This window comes from Dermacentor albipictus, chromosome 4 (genome assembly GCF_038994185.2).
Source record: "Dermacentor albipictus isolate Rhodes 1998 colony chromosome 4, USDA_Dalb.pri_finalv2, whole genome shotgun sequence".
Lineage (NCBI taxonomy): Eukaryota > Metazoa > Arthropoda > Arachnida > Ixodida > Ixodidae > Dermacentor > Dermacentor albipictus.
In genome coordinates, this window is record NC_091824.1 from 138,105,553 (window position 1) to 138,130,425 (window position 24,873).

Sequence of the window (24,873 nt, forward strand, 5' to 3'; positions counted from 1 at the left end):
ACGCGTGGGGATGCGAAAGCAGTATAGCCCAATTGCTTTACCGTCTTGAATTCTCGGGGTTTACGCGGTAAAACCACAATTTCATTATGACGCACGCCGGTGGGGGACTGCGGATAAGTTTTCACCACCAGGCGATCTTTAACGTGCCCCCAGTGCACGAGACACGACTGTTTTTTGCATTTCGCTCCCATCGAAATGCGGCTGCCGTGGTCGGGTTTTCATCGCGCGACCTTGTGCTTAGCAGCGCAACACCATAGCCGCTAAGCCATCGCGGTGCGTTGAAATGTTTTGTTTTCTTTTTTTTTTTCACGAGTTCACGCGCACGCAAGCGCTCGCCTCAGTGCGGCCAAATCAAAACGCGCCGAGCGTCTCGACGCGACCTGACGTGGGCAATGACGCACATATTAGGCACACCTTTGGTCAGCCAGAACCGTGGCGTTGCCATGGCGTTGCAGAAGCGTGGGCGCCTCGCCCCCCGGAGACCCGGGTTCGCTTCCCTCCCAAACCCAAATGTGCAAAACTTTCTTTTCAAAACCTTTAATTTACGTTGTTTACAAAAACCTCCCTGAGAAATTTGACGACAGCCCGAGCATTCTTTAACGCGTTCTTATCTCTGCGCCGTTAGGCATTTTTGGTACCATCATTCGGTCACGCCACCGACTACGACAGATTTTCGCGTAATGGGGAATATAATGCTTTCGCTATAAAAAACGAGGAAAGGGAGCGCTGTAATCAGAACAAATGTGAAAGATATTTCCGTTTCATAGAGTACAATATCAAAACGAAGCAATACAATTAAGGCAGAAAAGAGTGATTGTTTACAAGTACAAGCCACCACGTAGCCAAGATTTGGTGACGATGTTGAAAATTGCAGAAAAGAAAGAAGAAGGTGAGTCAGTCCATTCAGCGAAGACCAGCGACGACCAGCGAAGCTGTTCAGCGTACAACACAGGGGTGACCCAGAAGGCTGAACAAAGGTACGAACATATTTATTGTCCTCATCTGTGGTCATCGTTGCGATATAGGTACATTCACACAATGACAAGGAAGTCGGCGCTGCCTTAGTAATAAGTCGCTTTTTTCGCGCTGTTCGCCTCAAGGATGAATTGCACTGTGCATGTGTTATTATTTTAACAATCGTGAAGCACTCCAGAGGTTGGAGATCACCTGTGAAGCGGCTTGCTGAATTCAATGCAACAAATAAAGAAGGACATTACTTGTGCATGTCAGCTTTATTTCGCATCTCAAACGCCAACTTTTGCCGAAGGCCACAGCTGGGTATAGGAAACAGCAGCACATTGGTTTTTGCATTCATACCTTACTTATATTGAATATTTCTAAACATTAGAAAAGACAATAAGACGTTCGTTGTGCTTTCCTTTGCATCAAACAAAAGAAACCCTTTCTTTTAAGAGGAGTGCAATTTTTGTCAGTTCAGAATTTCTTAAAGAGTGATATGCGTTAATGTGGCAGTCAGTGGCTTACTTATTTCAGTAACTGTCCTGTGTTTATTTACCTGAAGCAAGAAGGCACTAGAATTTTGTGTTTCCGAGACTCCACTACCGTTTGGAGAGCTCACCGTTTGTACGCTTTAAACTTTAAGTATCGCACGCTAGAGCTAAATAATCCCTCCTGTCCCCCTGCTAACTCCTTTTGTTAGCCTGTGGCATGATTTCTTTTTGCAGCGCTCTAGAAGAGCCTGGTGCAGTGGCGACCAATACTTGCATGAAGCAACAGAAGAATGGCCCACTATACTGCTAATGAGTGCGTTGAGATCAAGCTGATAGCATTGCTATCAGTCTGATAGCTGAAGCGAGTGGATTGAACACACAATATATTAGGTGGTAACAAAGTGCAGCAGTGCTATGATTACCTTTGCAAGTAATGCCGTCTTCAGCGACCACGTAGTTATTTTTGCACCTGCATTCGTACGCTCTGGCCGAGCTCTCAGTCTTCTTGCATCCATCGGAGCAGACAAATTTAGCTTCCTTTGCAGTGCAAGCATCTTGAGAGGAATGAAAGGAGAGCAGGTTAATTCCAACTAAACAGAAATCAATATTAACGCTCTTGTCGATAGAGAGCGACACGCTTAATAATTCGCCGGTATTCTGCTTTCCTACGTGACCTCTGAGCTGGCAATGCTAAGCCAAAAATCGCTGCCCGTATGTTTCAGCAGTGAGACCAGCAATGAAGCAATGAGGTCCCATCTGATTTTTTTTATCTGCCTATGGAATAATTAACCCTTGCCGACGTAAAAAGAAAGTGCCCTTTTCTTCAACGAAAATTGAAATTTCATTCACTGAGGAACACGGCCGAGATTAGCGGCAGCCAACAACATCACGGTGCGCAAGTGCATGGCTGTATACGCGCAATCTGTACGGTGTGTCTTTCCGTGGCGTTTCCATACCACTTGCTTGCTCTCCTCGCAAGGAATTCAATTTCTTTTTTCAAATAAGTCTGCCCCTTTCTTTCCTGTATCTCTGTCTTTTCATTCTCGAATAAAGAGGTTTAAAAAGAGGGAGTTAACCTAGAAGTGTTTTAACGGTCATTTTGAACTTGAAATATTTTGTCTTTAGCTCAAAATCTGTCATTCTCTTAGGGAATGCAAATCTTTTGCAATGAAAAACGAGGCTTAGAGACGCCGAACATGGAAATATTGAGTTTCAGGACGCTCATCGGATAACGCAACAGATATAGCACTTTACTGGTCATGGCAAATGTGGCGAAAGCCCGCCATCACGTTGCTAAAACTTGTCATGCCTTTGCCTATAAGACAGTAAATTTCTGCTTGCTCTAACATGCTGAATTAAGTTGCCAGCGTAATGTAAAATAATATTTTAAGAAAATATTTATTACTTGATGACGACTATTGCTGGCATATGGACACAAACAAAAATTGTTTTCCTGTGCGCAACCAGTGAGTAGTCTCAAAGGAAGCTTCCAGCAATAGTTGCTGCCCAAATCGACCTCTCCTCGACGTTTTCCTCTGTTTAACAGAAGCACATCTCGAAGGCTAAGCCTATGCGAGCTGCATACTCCGGAAGTAATTGCGGATCACCATGTTTTAGACGTCACCTATTCTATCGCTCTTACCTTGGCATTTTCCGTTCGCTACCATGATGCTACCAGGTGAGCAATAAGTGCCATTTGGAGGAGCCGCTGAAAGAGAAAAGGAGGGCTTGACACGTTCCAAATTTTTTTTTTTACTTATGAAAACGCATTGTGGGGTCAGTTGGTGATGCACTATTTTTCTCTTTCTTAAGAAAGTTATCCAATGCTGCATTTTTTTACCAGGACACAGAAAGGCATCCCAGAGAGGAAGCTGACTCCGACTATGTTTATCGAAACTGACACAAGTTACATTTATCAACAATGATGGCACTGAAAGCATGTGCATTAATGACTGCAGGAAAAATCTACACACATAAAAAGCAGTATACTTATAAAGTGAGCAAACTGCGTATTGTCGCGTTTTGTTTAATAATCTGAATGCACTGGTACGCAGGGAGACAGATGTGGCACTGACGCATGTGTCGCCTCTCCACACAGTTAAAAAAAGTTTCCGATAGCTAATGATTTAGTCTGTCCTACTGGTTAATCTGAATAATCTGAGGAGCCGTAAGTATCGTGTTCCACGGGCGTGGTCTACGACATCCCCCTTTCATGTGTCAAAGTTTATGTCTGTCAAACCGGTCGCTATGGAACGGACGCGCCAGGAAACGCGTAAGATCTCTAGGAGACGTTTCGGCCTCGTTCCATAATCTAGCCATCCATTGCGGCTCTTGCAAGGACATAAGTGATCAAAACTGTGAGCCACGACTTCAGGGAATCAAAATTATGCCAAAAAGTAAGGAAAGCTATCGCATTCCTTTTCTATCACGCAGAGAGGCAATTTATAATGATGTGGTGCTGCCGCACCACATCAGCCTCCCTGCATGCTAGTGAATCAGATTATGAAACGAAAGGTGATAATCTGCAGTATGTTCACCCTAATGTGCTGTTATTTATTTTCTGTGTGTGTATAGACCTTTTTCTGCACTCATGAGTTTCCATACGCTCAGTGCCTTCATTATTGATAAATATAATGAGTGTTTGCTCCAATAAGCATAGTTGGAGTCAGTGCCAGACATGTCACAGCTTTGTGTCTTCGTCAAGAAAAGGATAATCGGGATAATTTCTTAAGAAAAAACAATAATTTTAAGGGCACAATAATGACTTGTTGATAGAAACTATATTTTGAATATGAATATTGTTCAATAATGACTTTTTTAAAAACAGTGCGAAGATAGCGTCCAAACAGCCCAGAGGCAGATCAGTAAAGCCCCATTCTGAATGCGAACGGTCTGCAGACATTGAGTTTTGCGAATGTACACACGTCACCACTTTAAGTAAGCGTGTCCTTAAGAAAGGTGGCACTCGGAAACGCGCCGGTACTAAGCGTTTTGGCTTATTCACAATTCAACCAAACCTAAGTAATCGAAGGCTCACATAATCACTCAACCAATTACAGACCCTCACGCACCGGTACAAATATAAGTTTCCGTTCAGTGTGAAAGTAGCTACAAAATATATTTTTTTTACTTACCTGAGTGTGCAGCAGGAAACGAAGCTTAATTTATATCTCATCTTGATTTATTCTATGTACTTTATTGGCCAGAGGCTGTCAACATATCATACGGCTTAGCTATTTTGAGTGCTAAGATGATATCTGACTGCATTCTTAAATTTGTCACAAACCCTCTATCCCGAAGACATGTGTCCAGTGTCCAAGCATGTTGTCTTCAAAACATTTAAAAATGTCTGTATACACTCTGTTATCAAAAATGCATAGCACCTTCATTATATATGCAGGTTAGGCTTCCAAGGAATGAGGTCATAGCTGGGATGTATATAAGAAAAGGTACCGGTCTTGTGATTAACAGCTGTCGCATTTACTGCGCTATGGCTCCTTTTCATACATTACCCCTGTCACGGAGAATTGACACACTCTGCCTAATGGCGAATCATGGGGAAAACTACATTAAAATTATCCAATTTAAAGGTATTTGTAGATTGCCTCTATGAAGTAGGAAACGGCTCGGCCTAATCGGGAGTGGAGGCTTGGTAAACCAAAAAAAAAGAAGCAAATGCGAAATATGGACATTAGCGCACAGGTAAAATTTGAGCGCAAGTTCATCGGAACCCCATGCGAATGCTCCTTTTGTGGCCAAAAGTGCCGAATCACAGAAGTTGGTTTTCGGCTGCTTTTCGGTAGCCGGATTCAGTAGAAGCCATGAATCAAGAAATCTCAACAAGAATTCTCAACAACAGGGCCGGTGAGGCCCTGTTGACACATGCATAGCTGGCTTCAGAATAACCACTTTCGACCAATGGATATACCACGCGCCGCTAACAGATTGCGGTGCTACCTTAGACTTGAGTTTAAAGACAGAATTGCCTATACCTGAGCAGTCTGCAGAGCTCCATCCTTGACAGCAGCGGTTATCCTTCTCAAGCCAATTTTTCTCGCAGAGTTCCTTGCAGGTCAAGTCAGGGCGCAGGCATGTTGTAGCTGAAAATCAATGTAAAATGGTTTTACTAAGATTACTACAATGTTTTTATGCTATCTAGAATTGCCCTCACCCATGTTGGGAAGCAGAATGGCCAGTGCTGTAGAATCGCCGTAAATCTGCTTACAATCACAACATAATCGAAAGACGAAACGTTCTTTCCATTTCACATAGTCACTGCATCTTGTGTGTCCACACGAGAGCATGCTGTTGGGCCACACATAGATAACTACATTTGTCGCTCTAAGCAGACGACCACAAAAGGCCCACATAGCCGCGACGGGCACTGCTCAAACTGACAGGGGCGGTGAACATGCAGCGGCTGTCCCGGCTTTGGGTGGATTACTTTCGTGGTGTCCTGCTCTACGCAACAACAAAATCTACTTGTTTATTACATAGTTGAACCTTACTGTGCCTTGCAAACAGCAGCCGGCTAGCTCGAACTTATGCAAACCAATACGAAAAACCGATGTTAAGGCCAATGCTTGCATAAGTGCTCCTAATTTGTAAGAAAGTTATGGGCCACAGGGGGTGCGTGTGAGCGACGATTTAACTGATACTGCCAATTCTAGACTAAACTTCGTGTTGACTACAGCAAGTAATACGCAAGAATAGTGCTCTCGAATTAGCCTCTGAAGTTGCATGCATATACATGAACACCGTTATTCACGCTGGGTGTTTCTTCGGAGGTGGCCTTATCCATAGACATAAAATCATGCGCCCGAATGCAACTACCACACACTAAAGAAATTGCACCCTTAAAGGCATTGTCTCGTCTCTATATACTCACCACATTACACCTATAAAAACAGCATTTAAGCGAACTAATATTCCCATTATAAGGGGTGAGCTTTTCTTTTAGAATTGCATCCTATAGTTCCCTAATGTGTGTTATGCTGAAATGCGAATTACAGTTTATTCTTACGTCGATATGTTTTAATCTACCTCTACCTGTTCCTAATGTGTGCCTAGTGTGTGCCTGTACCTAATGTGTGTTATGCTGAAATGCGAATTACAGTTTATTCTTAGGTCGATATATATTAATCTGCCTCTACCTGTTCAAGCAATGAACTCGCACAAACCACTTGGAAATAGACACTTATGACTTTTAATTTGCTTCACATGTCTACGTGTCTAAACACCCAGAAATTCTGGAATGTGTGTTTTCACGCAAAACAAACTTTTAACGCTTGTCATCGTTTTCTTGTGGTCCTCTCTCCTTTTGTGCGTCTACTCTTGTAAGACTATCAAATATCGACTTGACCAAAGGGCCACCCTTTAGCACATTGAAATTCAAGCAAGCGCGCACAAAGGGTGTTCTGCTAATGAATGCACTCATTTTAAAAAATTTCAGATAATATAAAAGCGCTGAAAGGGTGTTTTAACACCAAATCGACCTTTAAGGGTGTTATATTGCTCAGTGAGTACGTGAAATTTGTATTCTTCAGTGAAACTTTTCGGCCCTCTCCTACAAATCATCTAAATTCGCAAACTCTTCGGTACTATGCAATTTATTACAAACTTTTAGTTCATCAAGCGTGGCCGGCACTCTTGGACATTTTCAACAGACATGAAACGTACAGAGGTGTTAAACATACACATTATGCTTAATATTTTCTTTGTTTATGTTTAATTACTACATATCCCTTCTATAATGCCTATAAAAGCGATGTACATAAGAAAATAAATTAATTATTAAGCAGAAAGAAAGGACGAACGCCTTCCACAACGGGGCCTCGCCCCTACGGAGTGCTTGTTTTTTAACCACGTGTTTAGGAGTGCTAAATATTCTTGGCAGATATGATGTCATACTACAATGTATTCTTTTTTACATCTCATTATTATTTATTGCCCAATGAAACGCTTAGTGCCGTCGGCCCATTTTCTCACTCTCGTTCCACGCTTGTTTTCATATACTGGATGTTCTGACATCTTAATCAATTTCCCTGTTTCGTCGCCGTGACTTCATCGACAGCTTCGGAAATTGCAAGTCTATCAATGATGTCTGAAGCAAAGTAGGTCATCGTATAGTCTTCCTGAATCAATAAGCAGTGCAGCCAAGACAAATACATTAAAGGAAATATAATACATCAGTATTGAAAACAAAACCGCCACCAATAAGGTTAGCATACTCACAAGCCTAGTGGGTGATTATTAGACTTGTGACACACTTACGGCTGTCATTGAAAAACCTCGCCTTTGGAGCGGTATCATGCTGTGCCATGCATCGGCACAGGTAACGGCTATGGTGTCCGCAGTTCAGCATATTGATTGTAGGTGTCCTCGTTCCACAACTTGTATAGTCCATTTTGTCCAGTCTCATGCGCCAGCGAAAATTCGGTGGTCTAACAAGTTATTGAGCTCGTGACTGTTAAGAAGTGCGGGTGGATCAAGCCAAAGTGTTCAGAAAACACTTTATTTCCTTATCTGTCTCTCCGATGGGCATGTTATCGTGAGCACATATCTCGCACAGCTCTGCTGACAGTGCCCTTAGGCGCAATTGCTATTGTTTGTGAGTACGCAATACTCATGCGCCTCTTGCAACTAATCGCAAGTATGGCATGTATTACTATAATTTGGCCGTTCTCCACATTCCGTTTCGCATGAGATGGCAGCGTGTTTCGGTTAAGTTAGGGCAGAAACGAAAAAGAAACTGTGGTGAAGCAAAAAAGACTAATAAGAAATGCCTGCGGTTTTGTTCGCCAAAACCAGGATATGAATGTCAGGCGCGCCGTAGTGTGGGAGTCCCCATTGATTTGCCTCCTCGGATTCTTAACTTGTCCCCAATGCACTGTATACATATTGTTACGCATGAAGAAAACGAAGACCAGTGAACGTGCTTGCGGTCCCGGGTGGAGGAAAGAAGAAGAGGACGACGCTCAGTTGATAAACCAGCTGACCGCTCTTGCGCTCACCTTCGCGACCTAAAGTAAACGGTCCCCTTCATCCGTAAGGGATACAAACGGTCCCCTTCGCGCGCAACAAAGTGGTGGAGGTGCGGGGTACCGCTCACAACAACGGAACCATCACTGCCGCAGCTTCGTCGAAGCCGTCGACTTGCCGGCCTCCCGCCATTAGCCGTGACCATCTTTGACATGCCGGAAGAAGGAGCCACTCCGAGGGCAGCGCCTAGCAGTCCACTGCCATACTACCGAGTTCCACCCACCTTCGGAGGCAAAGCGGGGGAAGATGCCGACGAGTGGCTCGTCCACTACAAACGAGTGAGCAAATCCAACGGATGGGATGCAACCGCTCAGCTCACCAATGTGGTGTTCTCCCTGACCGATACCGCCCTCGTGTGGTATGAGAACCACGAGGACGCGCTTACGACGTGGGAACATTTTGTTGACGAGCTAAAGGCGTGTTTTGGGGACTCAGTCGCCAAAAAGAAGCGTGCGGAGCAGACACTGTCTCAACGGGCGCAGCTACCAGGTGAGACATGCACAACATACATCGAAGAAGTGTTAAAGCTGTGCAAGGTGGTCAATGCTCACATGTCGGAAGAAGATAAAGTGGGACATTTGCTGAAAGGAGTGGCTGAGGATGTCTACAATTTTCTAATTGGAAAGGAGAGCCTCAGTTCTGTGTCCGACGTCATTCGGCACTGCAGAACTTTTGAAACGCTCAAGATGCGTCGGATTGCGCCAAAGTTTGGTCGGTTGGCAAACGTTACGACGGTTGCCAGTGTGGACACGAGTCCTTGCCTCGACCTTCCTTCGACCATCCGACAGATTGTCCGCGAGGAACTTTCCCGCCGCGAAGGGTTGTTGCATTCAACTGTTGACCACCATGACATGTACACGTCGCGAGAGGCTATGACGGCGCCACATTCGGCCCCTTGGCAACCGATGGTTACCGCAGCGGCCGTGGAGTACAGCGCAGCCCCACAGTCGAGGATGACAACACGCCCGCCGACTCCGCGCTATGACCAACGCACTCAGCGCACGCCTTCTCGACGCCCGATGTATCCTCGTGACACACGCCACGAACCACCCCACTACACGCGGGAAAATGATAATATCCGCTTCATCGACGAACGACCAAGGTTTCGACCTCTCCCGGTGTGTTATTCCTGTGGCGTCCCGGGTCATATATCGCGGTTTTGCAACCAGCGTATGACCACGTGGTATGGCCAGCCGTCAGAGTTTTCTCGGCCCTCCGAACGGCCACACGGTGCCCCTTGGCCAGCACACGTATCATCTGGCGACGAGCATTGGCCGAGCAGCTCCCGGAATCGCTCCCCAGCATCTGACAGAAGTTTGACACCCCCACCGCAACGTCGTGCTCCCCGTTCTCCCTCACCGCTGCGTCGCACCGCGTCCCCTTCGTCACCGGAAAACTAGCTAGCGCGGCCGATGGAGGTGAGGTCGCTGGAGACGTGCTACTGACAGAAATACCTCCTGTGTTGATGCTGAAAAACAAAGTGCGCGTGCTTGTAGATAATGTCCCTGTGATGGCTCTGGTGGACACAGGCGCAACAATTTCGGTCATGAGTGTCTCTTTTAAACACGTGTTAGGGCGAAAGGTTTTGTTTAAATGGGACGAAGATTCAAAGTTCTGTGGAGTGAGTGGTGAGCCGTTGCGACCTATTGGTGTGTGTAGTGCTGACGTATTTTTGGGAGGCCATGTTATTACGACAGAGTTTGTAATTATTCCTCGGTCGACTCATGATGTTATTCTCGGCATGGACTTCTTGCGGGAGTGTGGTGCTACTGTCGACTGCCGCACAGGAAAAGTATTCTTAAGTGGTAGGATTCCATCAGGACTCCTGGAGAACCCTGTAGAACGCGAAACTGCACTGTGTGTTTGTGGTGATACGGTCATACCTGCATCATCTACCGTTTGCGTTCCCGTTGTCTGTTGCGGCGCCGATTCCGACTGCTTCGAAGCTACCGTAGAACCGATGCACTTTAACTGTATGAAGAAGAATGTGTTGGTGCCACATTGTGTGGTGTCGATCAAAGGCGGACGCACTGGCTTATGGACCGTAAACTGTTCTAAGGAGCCCGTTATACTATCAGATGGCATGAAATTAGCCTTCGCCAGGGAACACGCGTCCTTATCAGTGGCTGAACTTACAGATGTGCCCGAAGAACCAGATGGCCACAGTTCGGAAACGGCCCTTTTGTCGATGGTAAATAAATCGCTCAGCACGAGTGAACGCCGAACGTTAGTGGGTGTGCTTTCGAAGCACGTTTCGGTATTCGACTTTGCGCAGAAGGACAATATACCTGCGATCCCTGCGTCTCGAACGCGCCATACCATCAACACGGGTTCGGCAAATCCGATTAGACAAAAGCCATATCGTGTTTCACCATCAGAGCGCCAGATTATCAACGAACAAGTGCACGAAATGATGAAAAAGGGAGTCGTACAAGAGTCGGCAAGTCCGTGGGCAGCTCCAGTGATTCTTGTTAAAAAAAAAGATGGATCTTGGAGATTTTGCGTCGACTATCGCCGTTTGAATGCTGTAACAAAAAAGGACGTGTACCCACTCCCACGTATTGATGACGCAATAGACTGCCTTCATTCCGCCTCTTACTTTTCCTCAGTGGATTTACGATCCGGCTATTGGCAAATTCCGATGCATCCTGACGACAAGGAGAAGACTGCCTTTGTAACCCCTGACGGGCTCTTCGAATTTAATGTGATGCCATTTGGATTGTGCAACGCTCCGGCAACTTTCGAGAGATTTATGGACACTGTATTGCGTGGCTTGAAGTGGAACATCTGCATGTGCTACCTCGACGACGTCGTCATCTTTGGCCGCACCTTCAGCGAACACAACTCGCGTCTAGATATTGTCCTGAACTGCATCAAAAACGCTGGTCTAGTTTTAAACTCTAAGAAATGCCACTTCGGAGACCGCCAAACCCTTGTGCTTGGGCACCTCGTCGACAAGGATGGCATCCGCCCTGATCCCCAGAAAACAGCAGCCGTTGAAGCGTTCAGTGCACCGCGCTGTGTCAAGGAGCTCCGTAGTTTTCTGGGGCTTTGTTCCTATTTCCGCCGATTTATTCCTAAATTCGCCGACGTTGCGTATCCGCTGACATGCCTGCTACGAAAGGACACCCCCTTTGAGTGGACTCCGGAGTGCGACTCTTCTTTTCGTCAGTTGAAGTTCCTGCTGACGTCACGACCGGTTCAACACTTCAGTCCTTCAGCTCCGACAGAACTCCATACGGATGCCAGTGGCATAGGTATTGGTGCCGTCCTAGTTCAACGCTACGGTGACCGCGAACACGTGATCGCATATGCAAGCCGTTCATTAAGTAGGCCCGAGCAGAATTACACTGTGACGGAACAAGAATGCCTCGCGGTAATATTTGCGGTTCAGCGGTTTCGTTCTTACCTGTATGGACGGCCCTTTACAGTGGTCACCGACCACCACTCATTGTGTTGGCTTGTGAATCTTCGTGACCCTTGTGGCCGCCTTGCGCGCTGGGCGCTCCGACTGCAAGAATACAGCTTCACCGTCTCTTATAAGAGTGGTCGACGACACGCCGATGCGGACTGTCTCTCGCGTATGCCACTTAGTACTACGGACTGTGACGCCGACGACTTCGATCACCTCGTAGCTTCTGTGTCACCGCGTTTTCCAGACGTCGACTGCTTCAAAACCGAACAGCGAAAAGACGGTAAATTAACACCGCTCTTCACCGCTACGACCGCCTCGACGACGGCAAACCATTTCTGTGTACGTGATGGACTCCTCTATAAGAAGAACTTTTCCAGCACTGGCGCACGTTTTCTCTTAGTGGTGCCGGAGAGCCTTCGCACAGCGATTCTGAGTGCTATGCACGACGACCCTACGTCTGGCCATCTAGGTTCGGCGAGGACGCTATACCGGATTCAGGAACGCTTTTATTGGCCTGGAATGCGACAATCTGTTGAGACGTATGTGGCCAGCTGCATGCAGTGTCAGCGCCACAAACGGCCATCTACTGCTCCAGCAGGTCTTCTGCAGCCGATCCCGCCTCCAAGCACGCCTTTCCAACAAGTGGGCATTGACTTCGTAGGCCCATTTCCAAAATCAACCAAAGGAAACCGTTGGATAGTTGTTTGCGTCGACTACCTCACACGCTACTGCGAGACGGCGGCAGTGCCCTCCGCAACTGCCACTGACGTTTCGACATTCCTCCTGCAATATGTGATCCTGCGACATGGTCCGCCTCGCGTGGTCATCAGCGACCGTGGACGACAATTCACAGCAGACGTCGTAGAGGAGCTACTTCGTTTGTGTGATTCCCACTTGCGTCACTCGACACCATACCATCCACAAACGAATGGGCTTACGGAGCGCACCAACCGAACAATTGTAAACATGCTATCTATGTACGTTTCATCCGACCACAAGAACTGGGATGACGTACTGCCTTTTATCACGTACGCGTTCAACACCGCCAAGCACGAGACCACCGGCTATAGCCCTTTCTTCCTGCTGTACGCACGGCCACCCCGGTACACAATCGACACTGTTTTCCCCTTCTGCAGTCACGAAAATCCTACTGTCGCCGAGACTCTCTGCCTCGCCGAAGAAGCTCGTCGTATTGCTCGTTTGCGCACTTTGGCATCGCAGGACAGATCAAAAGCACGCTACGACATTCGCCACCGTCCGGTAACCTATCGCCCTGGTGATTTAGTCTGGCTGTGGACTCCAGTACGGAAACGCGGGTTATGCCAAAAGCTTTTGGCCACCTACGATGGACCGTTTGTGATTATTGACAGACTCACGGAAGTCACATATAACATAGCTCGCCTCACGGCGAGTGGTAGAAGAGCTGCCAAGACACAAGTGGTCCATGTCGCCCGCTTGAAATTGTTCACGTCAAGACACATGGATTGACTCGCCCGGCGGGCTTCGTCTGCGACGAGAGGAATGTTACGCATGAAGAAAACGAAGACCAGTGAACGTGCTTGCGGTCCCGGGTGGAGGAAAGAAGAAGAGGACGACGCTCAGTTGATAAACCAGCTGACCGCTCTTGCGCTCACCTTCGCGACCTAAAGTAAACGGTCCCCTTCATCCGTAAGGGATACAAACGGTCCCCTTCGCGCGCAACAATATGTTTTTGTATTTCACCCTCAGCAAAATGCGTTTGCCGGAATTCGATCTTGCGACCTCCTTGTTAGCACTTCAACGCCATAGCCACTAAGCCACAGCGGCGGGTAAAAACAGAAATAAATATACTGAACTATGAGAAAGCAGCTCTGCATAGTGTCTGAATTTGGTGGCGCATAAAAAAAATCCTGTGAAAGGAATTTACGAAATTGCACAGAGGAAAAATTTTTTGTTGTTTATTTGACATTCGAAGATAGGCTAAGCGAACGCACACGGTAATTCAATGAACCCATGCCGAAAGAAGCCAGATTTCAGTAATCATGCTTCCATGGCCTCTTTACATCGCTACATGTCAGCGAAAGACGCGTCTCAGTTTGTTAGACTGAGACTGGCGTAGATGTGAGTCAACGCAAAGCATGAGGCAATGTGGCAAAAACAATCCAGGATTTGAAATACCCAGGCTGAGCGCAGAGCAACAGCACCGGCAAGCGCAGCAGTCTTGTACTTACGAACACACTTGTCATTGCTGCGGTCCACTGCGGCCCATTTGTCGCACTTGCACCTCGCGCCCAAAGTGTGCTTATCCAGCACAGCAATGCCCCCCTTTCTTTTGCAGTCGTCAATGAACCAATCGTGAACTGCAAAATGGAGACAAGAAGGATGTGTGTTTGTGATTTGGTTATGATTTATTGGTTTCGGTGGATGTTATTTGACGCGCTTCTCCAAATTAAGCCCGGTTTACAAGCACAGACTGAACGGATCCATGCAAAGAATTCCTATAGCTCTTATAGTTATTATAGTTAGTTATAGCTCTATAGCTATTCCTATAGTGCCGGAAATCGAATGTTCCCTTTACTGTCTGAGCTTCTTTTCTCCCTGCTTGCGTCGCCTCTTTCGAACGCAGCCGTCGAACGCGTGTCCAGCCAGGTTTCGTGGAGAAAGAATGACTCGAATGATTTGACAAACCGTATGTCGAATGCAACACTGCAGGCTCTCCTTCACGTTAAGTTTGGTTTGGCAGAAAGGGGGGACTGCTGAAGAAAATTTCCATCTAGATGGAGTTTCTGCCGCCTTTCAACTGTGCAGTTCTATATGGTCAAAGTGGCAGTGGAAATTAATTCAAATGGGGCTAGATTGTATAGTTAATCCATTTGCGTAATTCCCCGGTGTGAGAAGTATCAACCGGAACTCTACGCAGTGCTTTTTTTTTTCGTTCTTGATTTGGGTCAACCAGCGACGCATTAGGTGAATGTTGCGGTTGTTTCATGGCACTTCTTGAATGTTGCATATTATTACAATGATAGGCCCTGTAAATATGTGAAAAACGATGTTCGTCCACATTGAAGACGGCAAGGCAATTGCTCACCAAAGGTCCGTGAGTGATCGCCCTGCCAACGTCAAGGTGATAACACGTCGGTTTTCATACCGTACTTCTGCGACAATTTTTTCCCTTAAAACTTTGCGCGTACGAGTAATTATGATTACGGCTTGCTTCTTATACGCACGTTCTTGATCATCATTGTAATTACTTTTTGTTTTGTCTTACTGGTCATTACATTGTACTTTGCTCACGCGTATTTCCCAGCTGTGAGGAGAAGAAAATTGCATTCGATATAAATAATAGGTGTTTGTGCTACTGCTACGTCCATATTTTAATATTTTTGCACACATCGCAGTGGTGGATGGGCAAATATTTCTTGCCAGTTTTTAAAGGTATATATAGTGTTCTACTGACTTCCTATTCTGATGTATAGTGCTTGGATTTGTTAGACAGCGGGGTTTACTTTGTACTTCATTTCATGACCACAGTGCGCGACACATACAAATCGATTTTGTGTCTTCTCTAGTGGAATTACATTTCTTTATTCTTTTTTAAAGGCGCACTGAGTAGAAGGTACACAGCACCCCTCGGAAATTTGGTAACACACGCATGCATGCCTGCAGTCACAGAAACTTACATACACGTTTTCATATTGCACAAATCGCACCAGCGAATCCCTGTTCAATTGTTGCGCATTTCAACTCTTTCCGATACTAGTATCACCTCGATTATTGCCAGCGCCGTCATGCAGGTGGTAATGAAACCTAAAATTTTAATTCACCTCTTCTGTTATGGGCCAGCAGTTGGTTCTGTTTGTTCCCACTCAAAGGTTAATTGCAGTGCCAACTGTCGCTTCTTCACACGAGGAAAGTGCTAGAAGGTTACTAGTTTTGTTCCAGAGTCCAGTGTTCTTCCAGACGGCAGCATTTTCTAACTCAGCGTCGAGCTGCTTTCGAGTAAATTGGAAAAGAATGAGAGAGAGCGGGAGAGAAATAACATGTTTATTTTATGAGTAAAACTTAGGAAAGGCGTCCCTATTTTAATGCCTTTAGGTTGGGCGGCTTCTTGGGTGCACGATCGTGAACAGTTGAAGCTGATTCTCGGGGTTGGAGCTGGCAATGTTGTTGTTGACTGTTATAGAAACATGCCTCGCGTACATCGAGGTGCGAACTGAAGTTAGCTCAGAATGTGGCTCAGTAAATGCGAATAACGCCATGAGTAAATCGGAAAAAAAAATTCTTCGGTTCATTGTAACAATAAGTGGCGTCCAAGTCAACGTCTGAGTGGCAGCTCTCGCTAGAACTCTTTACGCAGATCTTGAGGTCAGTGTTGTGTTGGTTGCATGCGGCGGAACTAATTCTGGAGCCGGAAATATGCGGTGACATATCGACACCATCTACATCATATATAACACATCTTCAGAACATCATGAGTTGTTTTCACTATGTTTTTGGCTACTTCTCGCTCACGAAAAATTTGGGTCTAGCTATTTTTGGGCTACATTTTGAGATCATTTGGCTATTTTTTGTTGGGCCATCTGGCAACCCTGAAGACGGCGCGTTTTCCCTCCGCTTTCTTTCATCGCGCGTGCCAAATTGATCGGCGATCATCGGCTTCCCTCGTGTGCTTTCACTCGCACATGCAGCATACGATACGCGGCGACGCTGTTATCACTCTTGGACTTTATACAGGACATCACGACAACGGCGACGGCAGATATGTGACTGGGGTGTCCATATAATTGCTATCGCAATAACACAAAAACACAAAGAAAGAAACACAAAGGAATTGTGGTATGACTTACTCTTGCAGCTTAACGATACAGACTCTACATTTGGGCAGCCACAGCTAGCTTTGTTAAGCCCATGTTCAATGCAGGTTCCATACGTGCACTCGGTGGTTTTACACGTTCTTTTAACTGCAATAACAAAAGTGAACCAAGAATGACTTTTAATAAATGCAATAAATACACTGTTTGAGTTCAGTGGTGTTGGTAAGAGTAAACATACTATCAATCACCAAGAAAGAAGCAGCGAAATCACATTTCTGAAGACAAAGATCTAACAAGAACCATCTCGCGAAAACACCTTTTAGAGGGCGTTTACTTAGAATAATAAACAGGTTTATAAAAAGCGGCGATTTAAAAAATGTACTCGAAATTCTCATTACACTGAACATTGCGTGAGCAGTGCCATGATTTATACCAGTATGTTCAAGCCGTCATGACGTCTGATGGCTACCGTCGTTTTTATAAAGAGTTGTAAATTTCCTGTACGCTGAGTTTTTAGAGCCGATTTTTCACAAAAGATTATAAACTGACAACTTAAGCTACAATAAATTATTGTACAAACGAGTAAGTCAAGCAGAAACAAGAAATTATACTTACATAGGCACATTCCCTCTGCAGCATCGTAATACGTGTCATTTCGCTCACATCTACATACGAAAGCGTCCGTTTTATCAGGGACCACTTCACATTTTTCGGTGCCACAGAACTTGTTCCCGAAGTGAGAGCATGCATCTGTGAAAACGAAATCAAAATGATGGTTAGAAGAAATAGATAACCATCTACTGTAAGCACATGGTTAAATTATGCTGCTGACAACGAAATCGAAGAGCTCACTTTCGGATAAATTTCATAGCTACTGGTTTTACAGAAATTTGCTTTGTTCAAGTCAGTAGAAAATTCTTCTGCTGAAGTAGTAAGAGACTCGGGCGCTCTTCGCAACTACCACATCGAATTATCCTATGGTGCAAAACATACGGATATGACACATTATACGTTCTAATAGTATTATTGCGAGGCAAAGACAAGCATTAATGTTGTGTATGCAAGGCGAACGCTGAAGGCACCAGCTAACGCTAGATCATGGCGGCCGAAGCGCCCCAGCAACAACAGCACTTCGTCGTCGTCTCTTGTCTGCATGTCCTGTTCTGCATCGCGACACTACGCCGCCGGGGTTGTAGCGCCTACTCGATGCAAGCGATTATGGCCCGGCAAAGGCACGCACGTAAGCCTTTAAACGGGAGACATGAACAACATCGCTTCTTGACTGTACGGAGGAGGGGCCTGGCTTTTCGGGAGCAATCTCGTACGTCACATCCAAAAGTTGTCGCAGGATTCGGTAAGGACCTGAAAATCACGACAGAAGTTTTTCCGAAAGGCCCACACGACGAGATGGTGACCACAAGAGCACGAGGGAGCCAGGTAAATATCGAAACGTCCCTATGGTACGTATCGTAATGGGACTTGTGGGCCGCCTGGGAATCAATGAGTCGAGCGCGGGCAATCTGACGGGCCTGTGCTGCCATAGGAATTGCATCGCGAGCATAAGTGACGTGCGACTGTGTTACTTGTGGAAATACAGTGTCCAAGGGCAAAGCAGGATCATGGCCATACAGTAGATAAAAATGTGAGTAACCTCCAGTGTCATGGCGGTACGAATAGTACGCGAAGGTGACATGTGGCAGAACGACATCCCAGTTCTGGAGATTTGGAAAAACGTACATAGCTAGCATGTCGGCAAGCGTTCTGTTCAGTCGCTCTGCGAGACTGTTAGTGTGTGGATGATAAGCAATGGCTATTTGATGCCCAGTAGAGCATAGGCAGAGGATATCATCAATGACCTTTGACAAGAAGCAACGTCCGCGATCCATGAGGCGCTGAAGTGGAGCACCGTGGTGCAGGATGACGTCATGTAATGTGATGACGGCGAGGTCCCGTAATGGCTAAGAGCGTGGCGTAATCAGTTGCAACTTAAACCCATTTGTTGTCCTTTATTGAGAAAGGGAAAGGGTCAAGTAGGTTGAGTCTCGCACGAAAGAAAGGCTCAGTGAGAATATCGATGGGTTCAAAAATCCCAGCTGGAGCCATGGCAATGGGCTTCCGGCGTTGGGACAGGTCGCAAGCAGTCATATACAGGCGCATAGAGCGGTAGAGGTCCGGCCAGAAGAAACGGCGCCGGACTAGGTCAAAGGTGCCAGTAACACCGAGATGCCCAGCGGTGAGTGCGTAGAGCAGCTGCTGAAACAGGTGCGTTGAACAGGTGCCACGGTTGGGCCAGAAGTAGGTAAGCACCATCAGAGCGCAAGTTGCGTTTATACAGGACTCCGTCGGAAATACAGAAGAGACAAAGGGAAGGATGAGTAGTTGGCGAGCTTAATCGATTCATGATGGTTCGCAGGACGGGATCACGGCGCTGTTCATCGCCAATGCTGAGGAAGCCTGAGATGGACATAACGCCGGTGTCAGATTCGTGACCTGTGGCTTCCAATTGGTCAACAGGGTGGCGGGACAAGCAGCCGGTGTCTTGATGTAAATGGCCGGATTTGTACACTACACAGAAAATGTACTAAATGCCCTGCCCCAAACATGTACTGTAGGGTTCTTCAACGAGGAGAGCCAGTAGAGCGCGTGGTGGTCGGTAATTGCGCGGCAGTGGCGACCAAATAGGTGTGGGCGAAACTTCGCTATCGCCCAAAGCTGTGCTCTATCGTTCCGTAATAGAATAGTTGCGCTCGGCCGTGGTCAGAAGGTGGCTCGCGTTAGTGATAATGCACTCTCGGCCACGCTAAATCTGGTCAGGCACAGCACCAGTACCATGACCACTAGCATCTGTAGGGATTTCAGTGGCTGCTAAATCGTCAAAACGTGCTAAAATTTGGAATTCGTCAAGAGTCTGATCAGTGCAGTGAAGGCTTCAGCCTGCCGTTGTCCTCACGCGAAAGCGACGTCGTCCTTTCAAAGCTCGGTGAGAAGGCGAGAAATTTCAGCAAAATTTTGAACAAAGTGAGGAAAGTATGAGCATAAGCCTCTGAAGCGGCCAACGTCCTTAGCTGAGCATGGCACAGGAAAGTCTTGCGTCCTGTCAGGGCTCACGCGGCGACCGCTGCGGATCTTCTTGATGGTGCCCAGCATCCCCACCAAAATGTTGCGAGGTGGAGACAAGCAGGAATGTTGTTTATGCAAGGCAAATGCTGAAGGTACCAGCTGATACTAGAGCATGGCGGCCGAAGCGCGCCAGCAGCAACAGCCTTTTGGGTACCGCGACATCGTGGTTTGCACTTTAACGAAATGGATGATTCATTCGCACGCGCATCCTTCAATGGCTCTATCATATCTGTTTTGCCGACATCAGCTTATGTCACCACAGAAATTTCTCTATGTCGTAATATTCTGCAATATCTATGCTAACACCATCTCCTGAACTGCACCATCTTGTCTTCCCGTGGAATAATAATTGGTGTCCTTCAAGGCAATTGGAAGTTTCCTTTACAAAATTGAGGTGTAGTATACCACAACTAAATCTTTACTTACACAGGTCTGGTCTCGCTATGTCCTCTCTACGTTCTTTATGCAATGAACCTGAATCAATCGATCACTACTTTCTCTCGTGCTGCCGATTTTCTAGACAAAGAACACTCTTAGAAAACCGATTGAGCAAACTTGGGCTATCGCTAACCTCGTCAACCATTTTTTTTTCTTTTTGGGCGACTTCACTGGGATTCAGCCACAGGAATGCTTTTCTTGCAGTTTACAATTTTATTAGGCAAAAAGAGTACTTTGTTGAATTTCTAAAATAATCAATTATTTCTATTATTTCATTTCTTTATGTTAACTTACTTTATGAAGATACTTAACAATATTTTCATTAAACTTATAAATTCCATTCTGCTATTCAAATCTAGTTTTGCTTTGATTCTAAACATACGAGAAACCGCCTCCTTCTTGACCAATCCCCCATGGTGGGTATGCGCCAGTGTTTAGGAGACAAGACAATACTTCTTCGTCGTCCTCTCTAGTGTGCACGTGCTATTCTGCGTCGCGACAATATCGCATATGATTCTGCATCACGACTACGTTGCATACGATTTATTTTCTGGTATTCTTTCCCGAGACCGTAAGTTTAGGGTGAGTAGAAAGCTTCGGTGCTGCATCCGACGTAGGATAACGGATCAAATAACTCTATGTAGGGTACCATGGTTGGACTGCTTGGGTATAATTTCAAGCACACGTACACGTAGTTTTTGTTAAGCACGAGTTCTTGCGAAACTGTAAGACCGCCTGCCAAATCACCTGTACCACCGAAGCGAAATGGTAATTAGTGCATGAATAAGTAGTAATTTTATTCCAATTGTTTTCTGTTTCTTAATCAACTTTATCAACGGTGAGCGTCCACCAGTCGTGAAAACGTCCTAATAAAGAAAGAATAGAAGGTAACGAAATCATTCGCTGAATTATACGGCCCTACAGGACAGGGGGGCCCAGTGCGCAGCTATGCAGTGTTTGACCGTTAACTGTATTCGATAACTAGGGGTAGCAGCTTTTCGGGAATTTCAGAGTTTTCTGCGTGGTCATTTTGTAGCCTGCAGATCAGTTTCCCGTCGGCAATAGTATATAGAGATTGCAGACGCTGCACCGGGCCATTAAATTGAACACATCCTGTTTGAGCAGCGCAGTGGCATAAACTTGAGACTTCAAGGGAACGCAGACGATCACTCTTGCCACGTGAAATACTTGTGCAACGTCTATACCCAACTTACGCCAAAGGTGTTTCAGTGCGATGGCAGCGAGAGTTTCAGCATCTGTTTTACACGCAGTTTACGAGAGAGCAGTTGTTCACCCATTCGATCAGCCATTAGTTTTGAGAGTACTGAAGCTCGCGCGTAGCAAGAGCCTTGACTTCTGATTTTTTAATATGTGACGTGTGATAATCTTGACCCAAAAGTTCCTGGCCCACCATGCGTCGGTATCGAGTCCCGTAAAACTCCAAAGGCTAAGATTTTTTCGCAACTGGTCTCGTAAATAGGGCTCACAAATACTGCGCATTAAAATGGTGAGCACATTATTCTAATTCGAAGTATGAACGTAGCACATCTTGCGCTCGTTCGCTGAAAAAAGAAAGAGACATGTAGGGATTCGCGGTGGGATCGTGACAACGGGAACGCTACTCCTGAAAGCTTTGTCAAACTGTCAAGATCTATAATAAAACCCCTGCTGAGCGCGAGGTCCCGGGTGCGATTACCGGCGGCCGCACTTCCATGGGGACAAAATGAAAATACGTTCGTGTGCTCATCTTTTTGTATTGTTAAAGAATCCCACGTGAAGAAAATGAATCTAGAGCCCTCCCCACGGTATCTCATTTAGCCCCGGTGTTCCTTTGTGACTCCGTGAATCAATTAATCAATACCAAGAGGATTAAAAAAAATTCCCGGACACTTTTAATCTTTACCCACCTTTGTGATTTAAATTCTGTCAGCTGTTTAGTGCAGGAACCGCATGACTGTTTAACACACAAGTGTTCACTAAAATTACTTTCCCGTACACGCGATGGCTGCAATAATTATAGCACGAATAACTTAATCGGTTACCTGGTGCTGGAGGTGCAGGAGGATCTTGCAGTGCGTCATGAGGAACATCTTTGCTCGCGCACCCTCCGATGAGCGAAATAGCGGCAACGAACAAGGCAAGACTACGCATCTTCACTGTCCCGAACCACCGCAGCTGCCGCACGTTTCACGGCTGCACTACAGGCCGGTGCTGACACCTCAACATATGTCACCCGGCGCTATGGTGTAAGCTCTTATCTCAGTGGACGTTTGACCTATATCGTTTATGGTGTGCCGTCCTTTATCTGCTGCCAATCAGCCCTCGAGAGATTAAGCTCCGCAGTTCCGTTGCCCGACGCCCTTCACCTTCCCCTTGCTCCACGCCATTTGCACGCTATGCGATTAGATAACACGTAGTAGTGGAGCGCGAATAATTCGTTAAACAAGCGGCACGCGGCAATTTCAGTGGGAGAGGAAACTGAATGGGAAGAAATGGGCAAAGTGGTCAAGTAGGCATCCTTTCGGTTTGCTACCATCTGCAGGGAGGACGGAGTTAAGGAATGAAGAGAACGAAAGAAGTGAAAGAAAGAAAGAAATGAAATAAAAATAAAAAGAAAGACTGTAGTTTCGCCATAAGGGAGAAGCAATGAATGCGATAGCAACATGTTAGAAATTACATAAAGTGTAAGACTCGTAGCTGCAGTGGCAGTATGAATTGAAATAAAAGAAAATTAAGTAAGAACGAGCTTTTGTACTAGGGGTCCTCTGTTTGAATGCTACCATCAGAAAATTTGATCTATATTTATTATTAGAACCACCATCTTTCTTAGTGATTTTGCTACCACTTTTCCGTACCGGGTATGTTTCAAACCCCTTTCCTGGGCCGATCCCGCAGTTTGAGGCTTAAGCTCTGTTATTGTTTCGCACCTTTAATGTTTAAGTCTAAAAAGATTTCAGGTGAAAGGCACCCGCCGTGGTTGCTCAGTGGCTATGGTGTTAGGCTGCTGAGCACGAGGTCGCGGGATCGAATCCTGACCACGGCGGCCGCATTCCGATGGGGGCGAAATGCGAAAACACCCGTGTGCTTAGATTTAGGTGCACGTTAAAGAACCCCAGGTGGGCGAAATTTCCGGAGTCCTCCACTACGGTGTGCCTCATAATCAGAAAGTGGTTTTGGCACGTAAAACCCCACAATTTAATTTTTTTTTTTGCTCAGCATTTTAAAGAAAAGCGTCATAATCACTTGATTGCAAGCGTGGGTTGGCGTACGTACACAGCGCAGGTGCTTGCGATTCTCTGTTTGAATGCAGGCGGGTATGCGTATCACACCAGTTGCTAGAAGAGACAAGGTCAGCCTCCAGATAGGTGTGTCGCTTGCACACGGTCGCAGTACGTACTTGGAATGTTCTGCAACGTTAAGGCAAGAAGCACGCACGGTAAAACCATTGTGAAAATTGTGAAGCAAAAAGATGTTGCGAGAACTCTCGGGGTCATGAAATTTCAGTTCAAAATTGATTCAAAGTCATTGTGGCATATTTGGAATAGAATGACCAGGCGATTTGACGATATATTCGCACGAACATGGACAATACACCAGTCTGCTGTTCCATTCACGACGTTGGAAACATTATACCAACCTTCCAGCGACATCATCTCCGGCCTGATTCAATGAAGAGGCGAAATCTATTCTGTATACCATAGGCACTGGGCTATCTGTGTTTGAAGTTACCGCGAAGTATGTAAGCTTTGTTCCACCGCTTTCGCCCTGGCGTTGCTTACATTGTTCAGGCACTGCCGATTTAAAGTTCCCCGCGCAAGCTCCGCGCCGTGTGCTTGGGGAGCGGTGGATGAGGACATAGCCAGCATATTGCTGGAATGATCCCAGTATGCATAGCAAAGGCAACATCTACGATAAAAATTTTGTGCTGGGCCGCTATTCATTGTCAAATATAGCAGTGCAGGATGCACTGCTATATTTAGAAAGTTACGTCATAATGAATAATTGACAAACAACACTTGCCAGTGAAAGGAATGTCAGTGATGTAACTATATATATATATATATATATATATATATATATATATATATATATATATATATACAGTGAAAGCTCGTTAATTCGAACTTCAATAATTCGAATTTATGGATAATTCGAACTGTACGATTTGGTCCGGCCAAGCTCCAGAGAAGTCTATGTATAAAAAAGTCCGTTAATTCGAACGCGAGAAGGCTGCCTCACGGATAATTCGAACTACGCTCGCCTGGCACACGGCCAGAGAAGCGCGCCTACTGCCTACACACAAGTCTGTATTGCCTCGGAAACGGAGAGAACGGCGAGAGAAGGCAAAATCGGAGAAAAGTCTAATCGACGCGGGGTCAGCCAGAAGGCAGCGGCGGCTGCCTTCTGGCCGTTCTACGTAACCTCCGAGACTTCTTGCCCGTTGCGAATCTCGGAGCCTTTGCAAATCTTGTACAGCTGCTAATGTTGTGCGTAGATGGCACGGCAAGCTCCAAAACACAGTGAATCAAGTACGTCGCAGCTGCGCTTGCACTCAAGAACCAACGAATCAGGGCCTTCGCCACCTTCACATGTTCAGCGTCTTTGTCTCGGCAGT

At 46.1% G+C, this 24,873-nt stretch overlaps 1 protein-coding gene and 1 long non-coding RNA gene across 8 annotated transcripts in view; one reads left to right on the top strand and one right to left on the bottom strand.

The window, feature by feature from the left end:
* LOC135895812 (glycoprotein antigen BM86-like) overlaps positions 1 to 24,873 on the bottom strand; it is a 236,882-nt gene that overhangs the window by 18,084 nt on the left and 193,925 nt on the right. For 3 of the 6 annotated variants that reach the window (XM_070537626.1, XM_065423996.1, XM_065424004.2), the window contains exons 5-11: positions 23,532 to 23,665; positions 17,316 to 17,450; positions 16,734 to 16,847; positions 14,118 to 14,246; positions 5,444 to 5,551; positions 3,094 to 3,159; positions 1,874 to 2,005 (exon numbers count right to left, since the gene is read on the bottom strand). In XM_070537626.1, coding sequence (XP_070393727.1) covers positions 1,874 to 2,005; positions 3,094 to 3,159; positions 5,444 to 5,551; positions 14,118 to 14,246; positions 16,734 to 16,847; positions 17,316 to 17,450; positions 23,532 to 23,665 — 818 coding nt within the window. Of the gene's footprint in view, positions 1 to 1,873; positions 2,006 to 3,093; positions 3,160 to 5,443; positions 5,552 to 14,117; positions 14,247 to 16,733; positions 16,848 to 17,315; positions 17,451 to 22,300; positions 22,435 to 23,531; positions 23,666 to 24,873 lie in introns of those variants that run through there. The other 3 variants (XM_070537628.1, XM_065424000.1, XM_065423999.1) reach the window with 2 other exon arrangements.
* On the top strand, positions 905 to 23,752 carry LOC135895816 (uncharacterized). 2 transcript variants are annotated; one of them, XR_010562482.1, is made up of 3 exons: positions 905 to 977; positions 22,319 to 22,504; positions 23,569 to 23,752. It is a non-coding gene; the product is annotated as an uncharacterized lncRNA (long non-coding RNA). The 2 variants fall into 2 exon arrangements; XR_010562481.1 differs by lacking the exon at positions 905 to 977 and adding an exon at positions 20,739 to 20,840.